Here is a 13,798-nt window from a genome sequence, read left to right as displayed (position 1 = left end):
TTGCCTATAGGGACCCATAGAGATTGTAGATTGAAAAGCAAGTTCAATGGAGAGTGGATCCAGATGAGGAAACAATGTGCTGGAGTACTCACAAGGTGAAGTTGACCCTAGATGCTGATCCTGGGTCAGTTTTGGTTAAGGTTAGGTTTGAGGGAGGGGAAACTGATCCTAGATCTGTACCTAGGAGAAACGTAATCCCAGCACTGAATAGGCTGTGTAGCTCGGAGACAAGGTAGGCAGTGCTCTTTGAATAGGGTTGGTGGGAGAAAAAAGCAGCAAACACTTGGTAAAAAACTAAAATGGCTACCCTGGAGTACGTAAGCACAAAGTATTTCCAAGTGCTTCCTGATGATTTGGCAGCTGCGTCTCAAGGGCGTCCAAACAGATCTGAAGCCACTAGACACAAAATGGCAGTCAGTCGCTAGGGGGAACTGGACAAACCACCACAGAGACATCACGGTGGGTAGTAGAGGTGTAAATGGGAGTGGCGTTTTAATCTCCGTAGGGGCAGAGAGACGATCGACAGACTCGACCGATGAGACGTACGAGGAGGCAAGCGATCTCATTTGTAACAGAGATGTGAAGTAGAGAAGACAAAGAAAAAAATTGAAGGGAAAAGAGGTGTTAGCATTATCCTCAGGAGGGGAAGTGACCTCGCTGGCTTTCTCGTTTGCCGTTTGTCTCACCGCTCCCAGAGGATTGGCTGTTCCTCCTCTTGGCCAATCAAGGCTTGTGTTTACGGCACAAAGCAATTTTGTCACCGCGTCCGCTCCGATGGCGTCCGCTACAAACAATAACAGTGGTTACGACAACACACGTCCACTACATACCGTCGGTGACACGACTCACACTTGTTACTTTCCAGCTTCTGCTGAGACACTGGTGTTCACCCTGCGCTAACATCACAGTGACAAAACAGCACAGCAGAGATGGCACATAGGAATGGGTTGGAGAGATGCCTTGATGTTCTCACAACATTATCACAATGTTACCTGGAATCGGTACAGTTTGGAATCAATAGTAGTCAACACCTACTATTGAGCCACTCTCACCACACACTCTTACCTCTTTGACTCCTTTTGAGAGCTGTTGTGGCGAACCCTTTGTCTGGAACAAGTCTTTGATTTAGTGTCTTTACATCTACACCAACTCTTGTTATGTCAGTCACTGATAGTCAGTCAATTAGCCCATGTCAGCAAAACATTTTTGGATTGCTAAATTAGTTTAGCGGCCAGCTATCTAAACTTGTTATCAACTCTAAGCAAAATATTATCTCCGCTGTCAAGAGGGGGGCCACTAAGATGTTTTGCCGAACCGCGAGCAGCTGCGGCCCCTCATGATGTTCCGATTTTTTGTGGCCCCCACCCTCATCAAAGTTTCCCATCCCTGCTCTACACAGACAAGCAGGTGGGCCTAAAGCTCACTAAAATCTCTATGCAGACGCAATATTCTAAGTGTTGCAATGTCTTTTTTCAACACAAAAGGGGCTGCTCCTTGTAATACGCTCTGTCATTCAACATACTTTTTTACAACCTGAAAATGTGGTGGGGGCTATATAGGCTATTCATCAAAGTAGCCTGTTTTGCATTGATAACCAAATATAATCTCAGTGACTGTTCAAACAGTAAACCAAACAAGAGGAATCCACCCAAAAGGGTATTTTAAGTAATAACTAGTGATTACAGGCTATTGTGGAATAGTAGAACCTGCTGTAGCCAACTAGCTAGCCATGTGCTTTTTTCTCCGTGATCAAAACATTACATTCTAGTTTTAGCTGATATGAGAATAATATGCTGCTTGTGTATTCGAACTGGGATAATGTTTTAGGTTACACTGGCAAGTATAAGACTATTTCACATGAAGATGTGGGAAGCTGAAAAGGCTAGCTAGAGTGCTATGTTTTTAGCCAGTCTAAAGCCAGCTAGCCAGGCTGCCAGCTAGCTACTACTAGGAAGGGAAGGCGATTCTTCCTGGCTTTCACAAAATGAAAAGACAAAAAAAGTTATATCGCCCCCTTGTGAATGGGAGTGGGAGCGGCGAGGATATCATGTTACCAAAAGGTGTCCGCTACTCAAGAAATCCCACTCCATCCACGTGCATGCGCGTAGATCAACAGAGTGAAGCTTGTAGTAACCTTAAGACAAGTTAGCCTGCAGGCTAACCAGTCGAGCAGTTTGGCCTAAGACAAGTTAGCTTGCATGCTAACCAATTCAGGTCTGCCACATTGCGTTACGTCAGTGTGGTTTGGAAAGTTCAGCACCCCGTGGCTATGAGGGGGTGTCTGGGGGGGACGTGAATCTTGCTTATGTTACCCCTGTCCCTGTTGGTCATTGTCGGGCGAATTGAAAAGGTCAAAGGGTGAAAAGGTCAGAAAGCAGCAATGCCAGAGTCTGGATGTGCAAGCTTTTGTTCCAGCCCAGCAGTAACATACCTGTTTCAAATCACCAACTAATCATCTGGACCACGATAAATGTAATCAGATGTGTTAGTGCTGGGCTGGAACAAAAGCCTGCACATCCAGTACATCTCCAAGTACCTGAGATGGAGAATATAATTTTGGGTTTTAGACATTGGAGGTGTTCATTGAGATAATAATGTAGTATTTTGGTCCCTTCCCCGAAGCTCTATTAGAGTTTAAACAAGCTTTTAATATGCATGTAAGAGCCTTAGTGTTACCATCATTATCTGTGATAGAGTGCGTAAAACAGATCAAATACTCTACAGTGAGAGTGGGCATTAACATTAATGCCATAGCTGCAGGGTCTTTTTCACTTGGACTAAAATTAAATGTATTCGGCAACCGCTTGGTTCTCTGGAATATATGGGATTCGTTAAAAATGACACCCTATTCCCTACATCAGTGGTTCTCAAACCGCTCCTCAGGGACTCCCAGCTGTTCCATGTATTTGGTATTTTCCAGAGCTAGCACAACTGATTCAACTTGTCAACTAACCATCAAGCACTTGACTAATTGAATCAGGTGAGCTAGTTCAGGGCTACAACAAAATTGTTAAATGTTTGGGTCTCTCCAAGGAGAGGTTTAAGAAGCACTGCCCTATATAGTGCACTACTTTTGACCAGAGCCCTATGGGCCCATTTGGGACGCACACTGTGCCTTCTGTAATCGTATAAAAGACAGGAATCACAGTGAAGTGCCCTTGTTGAATGTTTTGATACGATCTTGCAGGGAATAGGATTATGGCTTTGTTATTGTAGTGTTTGAGGGTGGATGTGCTGTTATGAGTGTTGTTGTTGACTGTTTCTTCTTCTGCAGTGGCGGAACCATGTTGACCATCACCGGCACCAACCTGGCTACCATCAAGGAGCCCAAGATGAGAGCCAAGTATGGGAAAGCACAATCTGTCAACGTGAGTACTACTGACCATACACACACCTGACCCAGTGGTCACCCGGCCCTGGGCCTATTTATGGGTGTCTGTACATGTTGTTTTTTTACACTGAACAAAAATATAAACGCAGCATGTAAAGTGTTTTGGACCCATGTTTCATGAGCTGAAATAAAATGTCTCTCAAATGTTGTGCACAAATTTGTTTACATCCCTGTTAGTGAGCATTTCTCCTTTGCCAAGATAATCCATCCACCTGACAAGTGTGGCATATCAAGAAGCTGATTAAACAGCATGGTCATTACACAGGTGCACTTTGTGCTGGGGACAGTAAAATGTGCAGTTTTGTCACACAACACAATGCCACAGATGTCTCAAGTTTTGAGGGAGCGTGCAATTGGCATGCTGACTGCAGGAATGTCCACCAGAGCTGTTGCCAGAGAATTGAATGTTCATTTCTCTAACATAAGCTGCCTCCAATGTCGTTTTAGAGAATTTGACAGTACGTCCATCTGGCCTTGCTGATGTCAATGTTGTGAACAGAGTGCCCCTCGGTGGCTGTGGGGTAATGGTATGGGCAGGCATAAGCTACAGACAACGAACACAATTGCATATTATCGATGGCAATTTGAATGCACAGAGAGACCGTGACGAGATCCTGAGGCTCATTGTCGTGCCATTCAGCCGCCGCCATCACCTCATGTTTTAGCATGATAATGCACGGCCCCATGTACACAAATCCTGGAAGCTGAAAATATCCCAGTTCTTCCATGGCCTGCATTCTCACCAGACATGTCACCCATTGAGCATGTTTAGGATGCTCTGGATTAACGTGTACGACAGCAAGTTCCAGTTCCCGCCAATATCCAGCAACTTTGCACAGCCATTGAAGAGGAGTGGGACAACATTCCACAGGCCACAATCAACAGCCTAATCAACTCTATGTGAAGGAGATGTGGTGTGCTGCATGAGGCAAATGGTGGTCACACCACATACTAACTGGTTTTCTGATGTATCTATGACCAACTAATCCATACAGTGAGGGAAAAAAGTATTTGATCCCCTGCTCATTTTTTATGTTTGCCCACTGACAAAGACATGATCAGTCTATAATTTTAATGGTAGGTTTATTTGAACAGTGAGAGACAGAATAACAACAAAGAAATCCAGAAAAACGCATGTAAAAAAAAGTTATGAATTGATTTGCATTTTAATGAGGGAAATAAGTATTTGACCCCTCTGCAAAACATGACTTAGTACTTGGTGGCAAAACCCTTGTTGGCAATCACAGAGGTCAGACGTTTCTTGTAGTTGGCCACCAGGTTTGCACACATCTCAGGAGGGATTTTGTTCCACTCCTCTTTGCAGATCTTCTCCAAGTCATTAAGGTTTCGAGGCTGACGTTTGGCAACTCAAACCTTCAGCTCCCTCCACAGATTTTCTATGGGATTAAGGTCTGGAGACTGGCTAGGCCACTCCAGAACCTTAATGTGCTTCTTCTTGAGCCACTCCTTTGTTGCCTTGGCCGTGTGTTTTGGGTCATAGTCATGCTGGAAAACCCATCCATGACCCATTGTCAATGCCCTGGCTGAGGGAAGGAGGTTCTCACCCAAGATTTGACGGTACATGGCCCCGTCCATCGTCCCTTTGATGCGGTGAAATTGTCCTGTCCCCTTAGCAGAAAAACACCCCCAAAGCATAATGTTTCCACCTCCATGTTTGACAGTGGGGATGGTGTTCTTGGGGTCATAGGCAGCATTCCTCCTCCTCCAAACACGGCGAGTTGAGTTGATGCCAAAGAGCTCGATTTTGGTCTCAAGGGGGACCTTGCGGGCGCTGCAGGATTTCAGTCCTTCACGGCGTAGTGTGTTACCAATTGTTTTCTTGGTGACTATGGTCCCAGCTGCCTTGACATCATTGACAAGATCCTCCCGTGTAGTTCTGGGCTGATTCCTCACCGTTCTCATGATCATTGCAACTCCATCAATCCTTGGAGAGCTCTTTGGTCTTGGCCATGGTGGAGAGTTTGGAATCTGATTGATTGATTGCTTCTGTGGACAGGTTTCTTTTATACAGTTAACAAGCTGAGATTAGGAGCACTCCCTTTAAGAGTGTGCTCCTAATCTCAGCTCGTTACCTGTATAAAAGACACCTGGGAGCCAGAAATATTTCTGATTGAGAGGGGGTCAAATACTTATTTCCCTCATTAAAATGCAAATAAATTTATAACATTTTTTACATGCGTTTTTCTGGATTTTTTTGTTGTTATTCTGTCTCTCACTGTTCAAATAAACATACCATTACAATTATAGACTGATCATTTCTTTGTCAGTGTGCAAACGTACAAAATCTGCAGGGGAACAAATACTTTTTTCCCTCACTGTAGATTAGGGCCTAAAGAGTGTATTTCAATTGTCTGATTTCCTCAACTGTAACTCAGTAAAAACATAGAACTTGTTGCATGTTACTTTTATATTTTGTTCAGTAGAAGTTAAATCTCCTTTTCGCATGTTAACCTTTGAAATGTCAACCAGCAATTAACCCAGTCTGTCTGGCAATCCCTCCTTCACCTAGCACCACAGGGCTAGGCTAACCTTTTCTCTTTTAGTGTCCCCTCCCCCATTCCCCTTCTCTCTCTCTACCTGAAGATAACATCCCAACCAAAACAAAGGTTATTTTCCTGCTTTGTCCTTCTCCCATATCACAATTTTTATCCGGCTCCCCTTTTCAATAATGCTTCTGTGTCTCCCCCGTGCGATTTCAGACCCCGTTAGCATACGCTAGCTAATGTGCCGTGATTACTTAGCATGCCAGAGGGGAGGTTGGAAGGCATGTTGTGGAAAAGCAGAGAGTCTAGAGAGAACCCAACCGTTTCCATAGCGTGCTTTTAGCATTGTGTGTTAGCGTCAGTCTCGCTAACCGTGTGTCTTTATACAGTGCATTCGGAAAGTAAAATGTGGACTTTGTCCACATTTGGTTACGTTACAGCCTTATTCTAAAATTGATAAAATTGTTTTTTCCCCTCATCAATCTACACACAATACCCCATATATAAATATTACATTTACATAAGTATTCAGACCCTTTACTCAGTACTTTGTTGAAGCACCTTTGGCAGTCATTACAGCTTCAAATCTACTTGGGTATAACGCTACAAGCTTGGCATACATGTATTTAGGGAGTTTCTCCCTTTCTTCCCTGTAGATCCTCTCAAGCTCTGTCAGGTTGGATTGGGAGCGTCGCTGCATATCTATTTCCAGGTCTCTCCAGAGATGTTGGATCGGGTTCAAGTCCCGGCTCTGCCTGGGCCACTCAAGGACATTCAAAGACTTGTCCCGAAGCCACTCCTGCGTTGTCTTGGCTGTGTGCTTAGGGTTGTTGTCCTGTTGGAAGGTAAACCTTCGACCCAGTCTGAGGTCCTGAGCGCTCTGGAGCAGGTTTTCATCAAGGATCTCTCTGTACTTTGCTGCGTTCATCTTTCCCTCGATCCTGCCTAGTCTCACAGTCCCTGCCGCTGAAAAACATCCCCACAGCATGATGCTGCCACCACCATGCTTCACCGTAGGGATGGTGCCAGGTTTCCTCCAGACGTGACGCTTGCCATTCAGGCCAAAGAGTTCAGTCTTGGTTTCATCAGACCAGAGAATTTTGGCAAACTCCAAGCGGGCTGTCATGTGCCTTTTACTGAGGAGTGGCTTCCGTCTGGCCACTCTACCATAAAGGCATGATTGGTGGAGTGCTGCAGAGATGGGAGAACCTTCCAGAAGGACAACCATCTCCACAGAGGAACTCTGGAGCTCTGTCAGAGTGACTATCGGCTTCTTGGTCACCTCCCTGACCATTGCCCTTCTCCCCCGATTGCTCAGTTTGGCCATGCGGCCAGCTCTTAGAAGAGTTTTGGTGGTTCCAAACGTCTTCCATTTAAGAATGATGGAGGCCACTATCTTCTTGGGTACCCTTCCCCAGATCTGTGCTTCAACACAATCCTGTCTGAGCTCTACGGACAATTCCTTCAACCTCATTGCTTTGTTTTTGCTCTGACATGCACTGTCAACTGTGGGACCTTATATAGACAGGTGTGTGCCTTTGCAAATCATGTCCAATCAATTAACATGACCACAGGTGGACTCCAATCAAGTTGTAGAAACATCTCAAGGATGATCAATGGAAACAGGATGCATCTGAGCTCAATTTTGAGTCTCATAGCAAAAGGTCTGAATACTTATGTAAATAAGGTATTTCTGTTTTTATTTTTAATAAATTAGTAAACATTTCTAAAAAACATTTTTTCGCTTTGTCATTATGGGGTATTGTGTGTAGATTGATGAGGAAAATGTTTTATTTAATCAATTTTGGAATAATGCTGTAAAGTAACAAAAATGTGAAAAAAGGGAAGGGGTCTGAATACTTTCTGAATGCACTGTATGTCCTTACTGTCTCATGTTGTCTTTATATGTCCTTACTGTTTCATGTTGTCTTGTCTTTATATGTCCTTACATAAGAGACAGTTGTTTAGTCTTTATATGTCCTTACTGTCTCATATTGTCTTTGTATGTCCTTACTGTCTCATGTTGTCTTGTCTTTATATGTCCTTACATGAGAGACAGTTGTTTAGTCTTTATATGTCCTTACTGTCTCATGTTGTCTTTATATGTCCTTACTGTCTCATGTTGTCTTGTTTTATATGTCCTTACTGTCTCATGTTGTCTTGTCTTTATATGTCCTTACTGTCTCATGTTGTCTTGTCTTTATATGTCCTTACTGTCTCATGTTGTCTTGTCTTTATATGTCCTTGCTGTCTCATGTTGTCGTGTCTTTATATGTCCTTACTGTCTCATGTTGTCTTGTCTTTATATGTCCTTACTGTCTCATGTTGTCTTGTCTTTATATGTCCTTACTGTCTCATGTTGTCTTGTCTTTATATGTCCTTACTGTCTCATGTTGACTTTATATGTCCTTACTGTCTCATGTTGTCTTGTCTTTATATGTCCTTGCTGTCTCATGTTGTCTTTTCTTTATACGTCCTTACTGTCTCATGTTGTCTTTATATGTCCTTACTGTCTCATGTTGTCTTTATATGTCCTTACTTTCTCATGTTGTCTTGTCTTTATATGTCCTTACTGTCTCATGTTGTCTTGTCTTTATATGTCCTTGCTGTCTCATGTTGTCGTGTCTTTATATGTCCTTACTGTCTCATGTTGTATTGTCTTTATATGTCCTTGCTGTCTCATGTTGTCTTGTCTTTATATGTCCTTACTGTCTCATGTTGTCTTGTCTTTATATGTCCTTACTGTCTCATGTTGTCTTTATATGTCCTTACTGTCTCATGTTGTCGTGTCTTTATATGTCCTTGCTGTCTCATGTTGTCTTGTCTTTATATGTGCTTGCTGTCTCATGTTGTCTTCGTCTGCGTTGATGGAGAGGGGAATGTTTAGCCCACAGGGGCAAACTGTAGGAGATGGTATCACCATTGATGTAACTCAGCAATTTTGGTTTTCTGTTCGTTGTTTCCATTTTATTCAGTGTCCAAAATTAACCTATCCACCGTTCTCTCTCAGCTCGGACGGTTTGGTTACATTATGGAAGTTATCACTTTGTATTACATGTCAGTGTAGTGTACATATTGAACTTATCCACCCTCCTATCTCTCTTTGCCCCTTTCAGCAATTTTTATTGTATGTTTTTTATTGTATGTTTTTTGTTTACGTTTTGTTTACATTATGGAAGCTATACACTGAGTGTACAAAACATTAGGAACACCTGCTCTTTCCATGAAATAGACTGACCAGGTGAATCCAGTCACCTGTTAAATCCACCAATCATGGAGAGGAGACAGGTTAACTAAGGATTTTTAAGCCTTGAGACAATTGAGACATGGATTGTGTATGTGTGCCGTTCAGAGGGTGAATGGGCAAGACAAAATATTTAAGTGCTTTTGAACAGGGTATGGCAGTAGGTGCCAGGCGCACCGGTTTGAGTGTGTCAAGAACTGCAACGCTACTGCGTTTTTCACACTCAACAGTTTCCTGTGTGTATCAGAATGGTCCTCCACCCAAAGGACATCCAGCCATCTTAACACAACTGTGGGAAGCATTGGAGTCAACATGGGCCAGCATCCCTGTGGAACGTTCAACACCTTGTAGAGTCCATGCCCCGACAAATTGAGGCTGTTCTGAGGGGAAAAGCGGGTTAATCTCAATATTAGGAAGGTGTTCCTAATGTTTTGTGCACTGAGTGTATACACTTCTGGCTACATGTCAGTGTACTGTACATGTGCATAGTTAATATATGTATCCAACATCCTCTCTCTTCAGAACTGCACAGTGCTCAACAACACTGTTATGATGTGTCTTGCGCCCTCTCTGGCCTTCTCTGAGAAGGTCTTCTCAGAGACAGGCAGTGGTCCCGACGAGATCGGCTTCGTCATGGACGACGTGCGCACAACGCTTGTGGTCAACGAGACGTTCAGCTTCTACCCAGACCCTGTGATCGAGCCTCTCAGCCCCACGGGCCTGCTGGAGCTCAAGCCCAGCTCCCCACTCATCCTCAAGGTGAGACTTTTTTGGAAGATGGGGCTCTCTGGTTTGGAGAGTGGGACCACGGTGGAGGAGAGTTCTGGAGTGGAGGAGGGTTCCAGGGTGGTGTAGGGAGATTCTGAGCAGTCCCAGGGTGGAGGAGTGTTATTGTGTGGAGCGTGGGGCCCAGGGTGGAGGAGGAGTGAATAAAGTGGCCCAGGTTGGAGGAGCAATATTCTTGGGTGGAGAATGGTGCCAATGGTGGAGGAGAATCCATGAAGGAGTTGGGTTCTGGGGTGCAGAGTGGGGCCCAGGGTGAAGGAAAGTCCTTTGATGGTGCATGAGCAGGTTGGAGGAGGGTTAAAGAGATAAAAATGTCTCTTAGGGACGAGAAATGACACATTATGTATGTATGGCAACAGGTTCAATGTGACCATCTCATTGTAAACTTCAATCTCTCCAACTCAACTTAGAAAAGAGTGTTACAACCTCACAGAGGCATCCAATGCAATATATTTATGGAATGACACTGATAGAAATTGAAATTGCCTTTGTGTTCTCAAAACATTCAATCAGAAATGGTCGCCCTATTTATTTGTGCCCTACTACCCTTGGAGCTTTTGGCTTTCCAAAAGAACGCTTTGAGTCTAGGCAACACCATAAAAGGCATTACCTGTGCCGCGATAGGGCGAGAGCCCTTTGGAAAACTACCGTCTACAAAAAAAAGGAAAAATTAATATTTATCCAAATCCACCACAGATATGCCTCCTGCCCCTGTTCCCTCATCAGATAACATCAGGGCGAGTTCACAGCCAAATGTTCACTTTATACCAGAGCCATTCTCGACGCCTTTGAATCCATGCCGCGGTTAAAAACAAATAATCTTGACTTGCTTTATTTGTCATCTCACCTCTCCCCTGAACTTCAAAGCCGTTCCGCTGAAAAAAAATCAGCTGTGATTAGGGCTGACCCCATTTAGTCGACTGGACGATTGTTTGGTCGATAGGCTGTTGATAGACCAAGATTTCTTTAGTCAAGTAGTAGCAAATATCTATTTATTTTTGTGATGTACAAGACACCTGTCTGATTCGCGCCTGTCTTAGTCGAATAATCCATGTGGAGGCCTTGGGGATGGCACAGTCCGTCACTCTAAGACGTGCTACTGAAATTGTATATGGTTATATTACATAAGAACAATGGTGGAACACTAATACAAATAATATTATTTTATAACAACTGTGCTTTCTCCCGTGCTGGATAGTGGTCGCTGTCCGCGGTTCTGAAACACCAGAGCGCTGTTGAATTGGTGCCTTTTCATAGACTGTGTTGCGATGTGCATAATAGTTAACCAGTATATTGGTGTTGAGAACAATGCGGCGGAGGCAGCAGCAGAATGGGGAGATGAGAAAACAGCCCTCGCCTTATTGTCTAAGAAAAGTGAGGAGAGGAAACCCCAACTTAATTAGGTCTATAATCAATAGCCTAACTGTTAAATATTCCTGGTTTTAGAAATCAACCATATATATCTACAGAAATAAGACAGATCCTGCTTCTGTTGCCTGTTTGAGTGTTTATTTAATAGCCTACTGATTCCGTGAGCACCAAGCCTCACGCAATCACAACACAACATCTTGAATAAACAATTTCCCAAATCCTGCTGTTTTTAATATTTGCTGTGCTGTAATAAAGGCTTCACACTTTTTTTTCCGTTAGAACAGCCTCTCTGGTATTATTTATCATTCATTTAGTGTTTACACTGTTCCAAATTGTCCCCAAAATAATATTTATAATAGTAATAACTCTCCTTTTTCTTGGTCTCCTTCTTATTGTTATTACTATTATACTCATCATTATAGTAATAAGTATTGTCGTTATCATTAGTAGGCTTTGTATAGTAGCCTTGTATAACCACCATCGAGCTGTAGGCCTACGAGCGCGTTCTGTTTAGTCTTAATACCATAACATACTTAGGCCTATATTTCAATACTTATATAGGCTACTGTATCAATCAATCATTTATTTGTTCATGTCATCACACAGCATACGAGTCATTCATGATTTGAAATGCCATCAAGCATTTTTGTTTTAAAATAATATAACAAAGCGACCCTTGAATAATTAGCGTAAACAATAAATAAACCGTTCCATTTCGGAAATTGCATTCATGAATGAATGCGACTGTTTTTAGTATTTGCTGTAATATAAAGGCTTAACAAAAATGTGTGTCACACAAAGAGAGTAAGGTTTGAGGGAATAAGGAATGTTCTTCCTAAACAAATGAGGAATTTCGGTAACAGAACTTTTCAGTCAGAAATGGCTGTAATTATGTTGCAGCTTCAGCAACACCGACAGCGTGATAAACTGTTGTTCTGTGGTGGTCGTTGCAGCAGGGAGGAGAGAGAGAGAGAGACAACGGGTGCTAGTCACACAGTCACTTGATGTCTTTTTTTTTTTTACACAGTGCAGCAAGTCTGAGCTGGCCCAGCACAATCAAATCAATTGATTATTTCATCAAACAGTGTGCTTAAACTATCAGACAAGCTCAGTGCATATGGTTGATTGGATTAAAACACATAGGAAAAATACACATTTTAAAATATCGACCAATCGATTGGTCAAAAGAACAGATGACTCTTGATTTTTGTTTGGTCGGGGACAGCCCAAACTGTGATATTTCGTGGATATTTTATATTATTTGAAAAGGAAAAGACGCAACACTCGCTCCCCATTAACAAGTATTTGTTTTATTTAAGCAAGGTTAAAAGATGAACGTTTCGGCCTTCAACAGAATAATTACACAAAGGGAATGGACAAGTTCATACAGGGCACGGGGAACACAGTTAGGGAGAAAACTCTCTTCAGCTGGTGGTGCTAATGGGAGACAGTGTGGTAGACCATACAGGTTGGTCCTCAGGGTGAGGGGTACTGTGGTATGTCTCCAACTGTTTTTGCAGGTTAGCAAAGTTCGGTGCCATCCTTGTGCCCATTGCGGTCCCGCTACACTGCAGGAAGTAGACAACGTCGTGAGCACCAACCTCATGAGTTCAGCTGTGTCTTTGAGATAAGATGGCAGAGTTGACATAATGGGTTTCAGGTGATGGTCGACATAGAGTGAGATGTTCTCAGTTATTCTTCCAATCCCTGACTTGATGGGTCTGCCCGGAAAGTTGTCCATGTTCTTGTGTAGCTTAGGCACCGTGTACAACAGGGGGTGCAGGGGTGTTGGACAAAACATGTGCTTTGTCATGTGTGTGGATATTTTATATATGAAATAAGCTTCTTTTTTTTTGTTGCCTATCAGAAACAATTTAAATAAATATTTCATAATGAACCCTACAACCCTTTGATTGCTGTGTCTTCCGTTTCTCTGAGAAGCCGGAAAATAAGAAATGGGAATGTGGATAAATTAGATGTGCATCAGATTTTCCAAGCAATTAATTCCTCTCCCTGCAATGCCTCGTGGGTAATGGGAGGGGGGACTGAGACCTGTGTTTGATGGTTTATTTACCATAATTGGTTCCCTCTCGGCCAATGAGATGCAGTGCAAGCACCCATCAATACAAAAATGTATCTGAAATACAGCCAAACACATCAACAACCCTCGTTTTATATATATATATATATATATATATATATATATATATATATATATATATATATATATATATATATATATATATATATATATATATATACACACACACACAGTGGGGAGAACAAGTATTTGATACACTGCCGATTTTGCAGGTTTTCCTACTTACAAAGCATGTAGAGGTCTGTAATTTTTATCATAGGTACACTTCAACTGTGAGAGATGGAATCTAAAACAAAAATCCAGAAAATCACATTGTATGATTTTTAATTATTTTGCATTTTATTGCATGACATAAGTATTTGATACATCAGAAAAACTTAATATTTGGTACAGAAACCTTT

The 13,798-nt window shown here is 42.5% G+C and overlaps 1 protein-coding gene across 1 annotated transcript in view; it reads left to right on the top strand.

The window, feature by feature from the left end:
* Positions 1–13,798, top strand: part of LOC311134262 (plexin-A1-like) — a 312,099-nt gene that overhangs the window by 252,914 nt on the left and 45,387 nt on the right. The window contains exons 17-18 of the mRNA XM_084167885.1: positions 3,275–3,368; positions 9,662–9,898. Coding sequence (XP_084024011.1) covers positions 3,275–3,368; positions 9,662–9,898 — 331 coding nt within the window. The remainder of the gene's footprint in view (positions 1–3,274; positions 3,369–9,661; positions 9,899–13,798) is intronic.

Source organism: Coregonus lavaretus (genome assembly GCF_964263955.1).
Source record: "Coregonus lavaretus genome assembly, chromosome: 8".
NCBI classification, from domain to species: domain Eukaryota; kingdom Metazoa; phylum Chordata; class Actinopteri; order Salmoniformes; family Salmonidae; genus Coregonus; species Coregonus lavaretus.
This window is presented reverse-complemented; position numbering and strand designations above follow the sequence as displayed.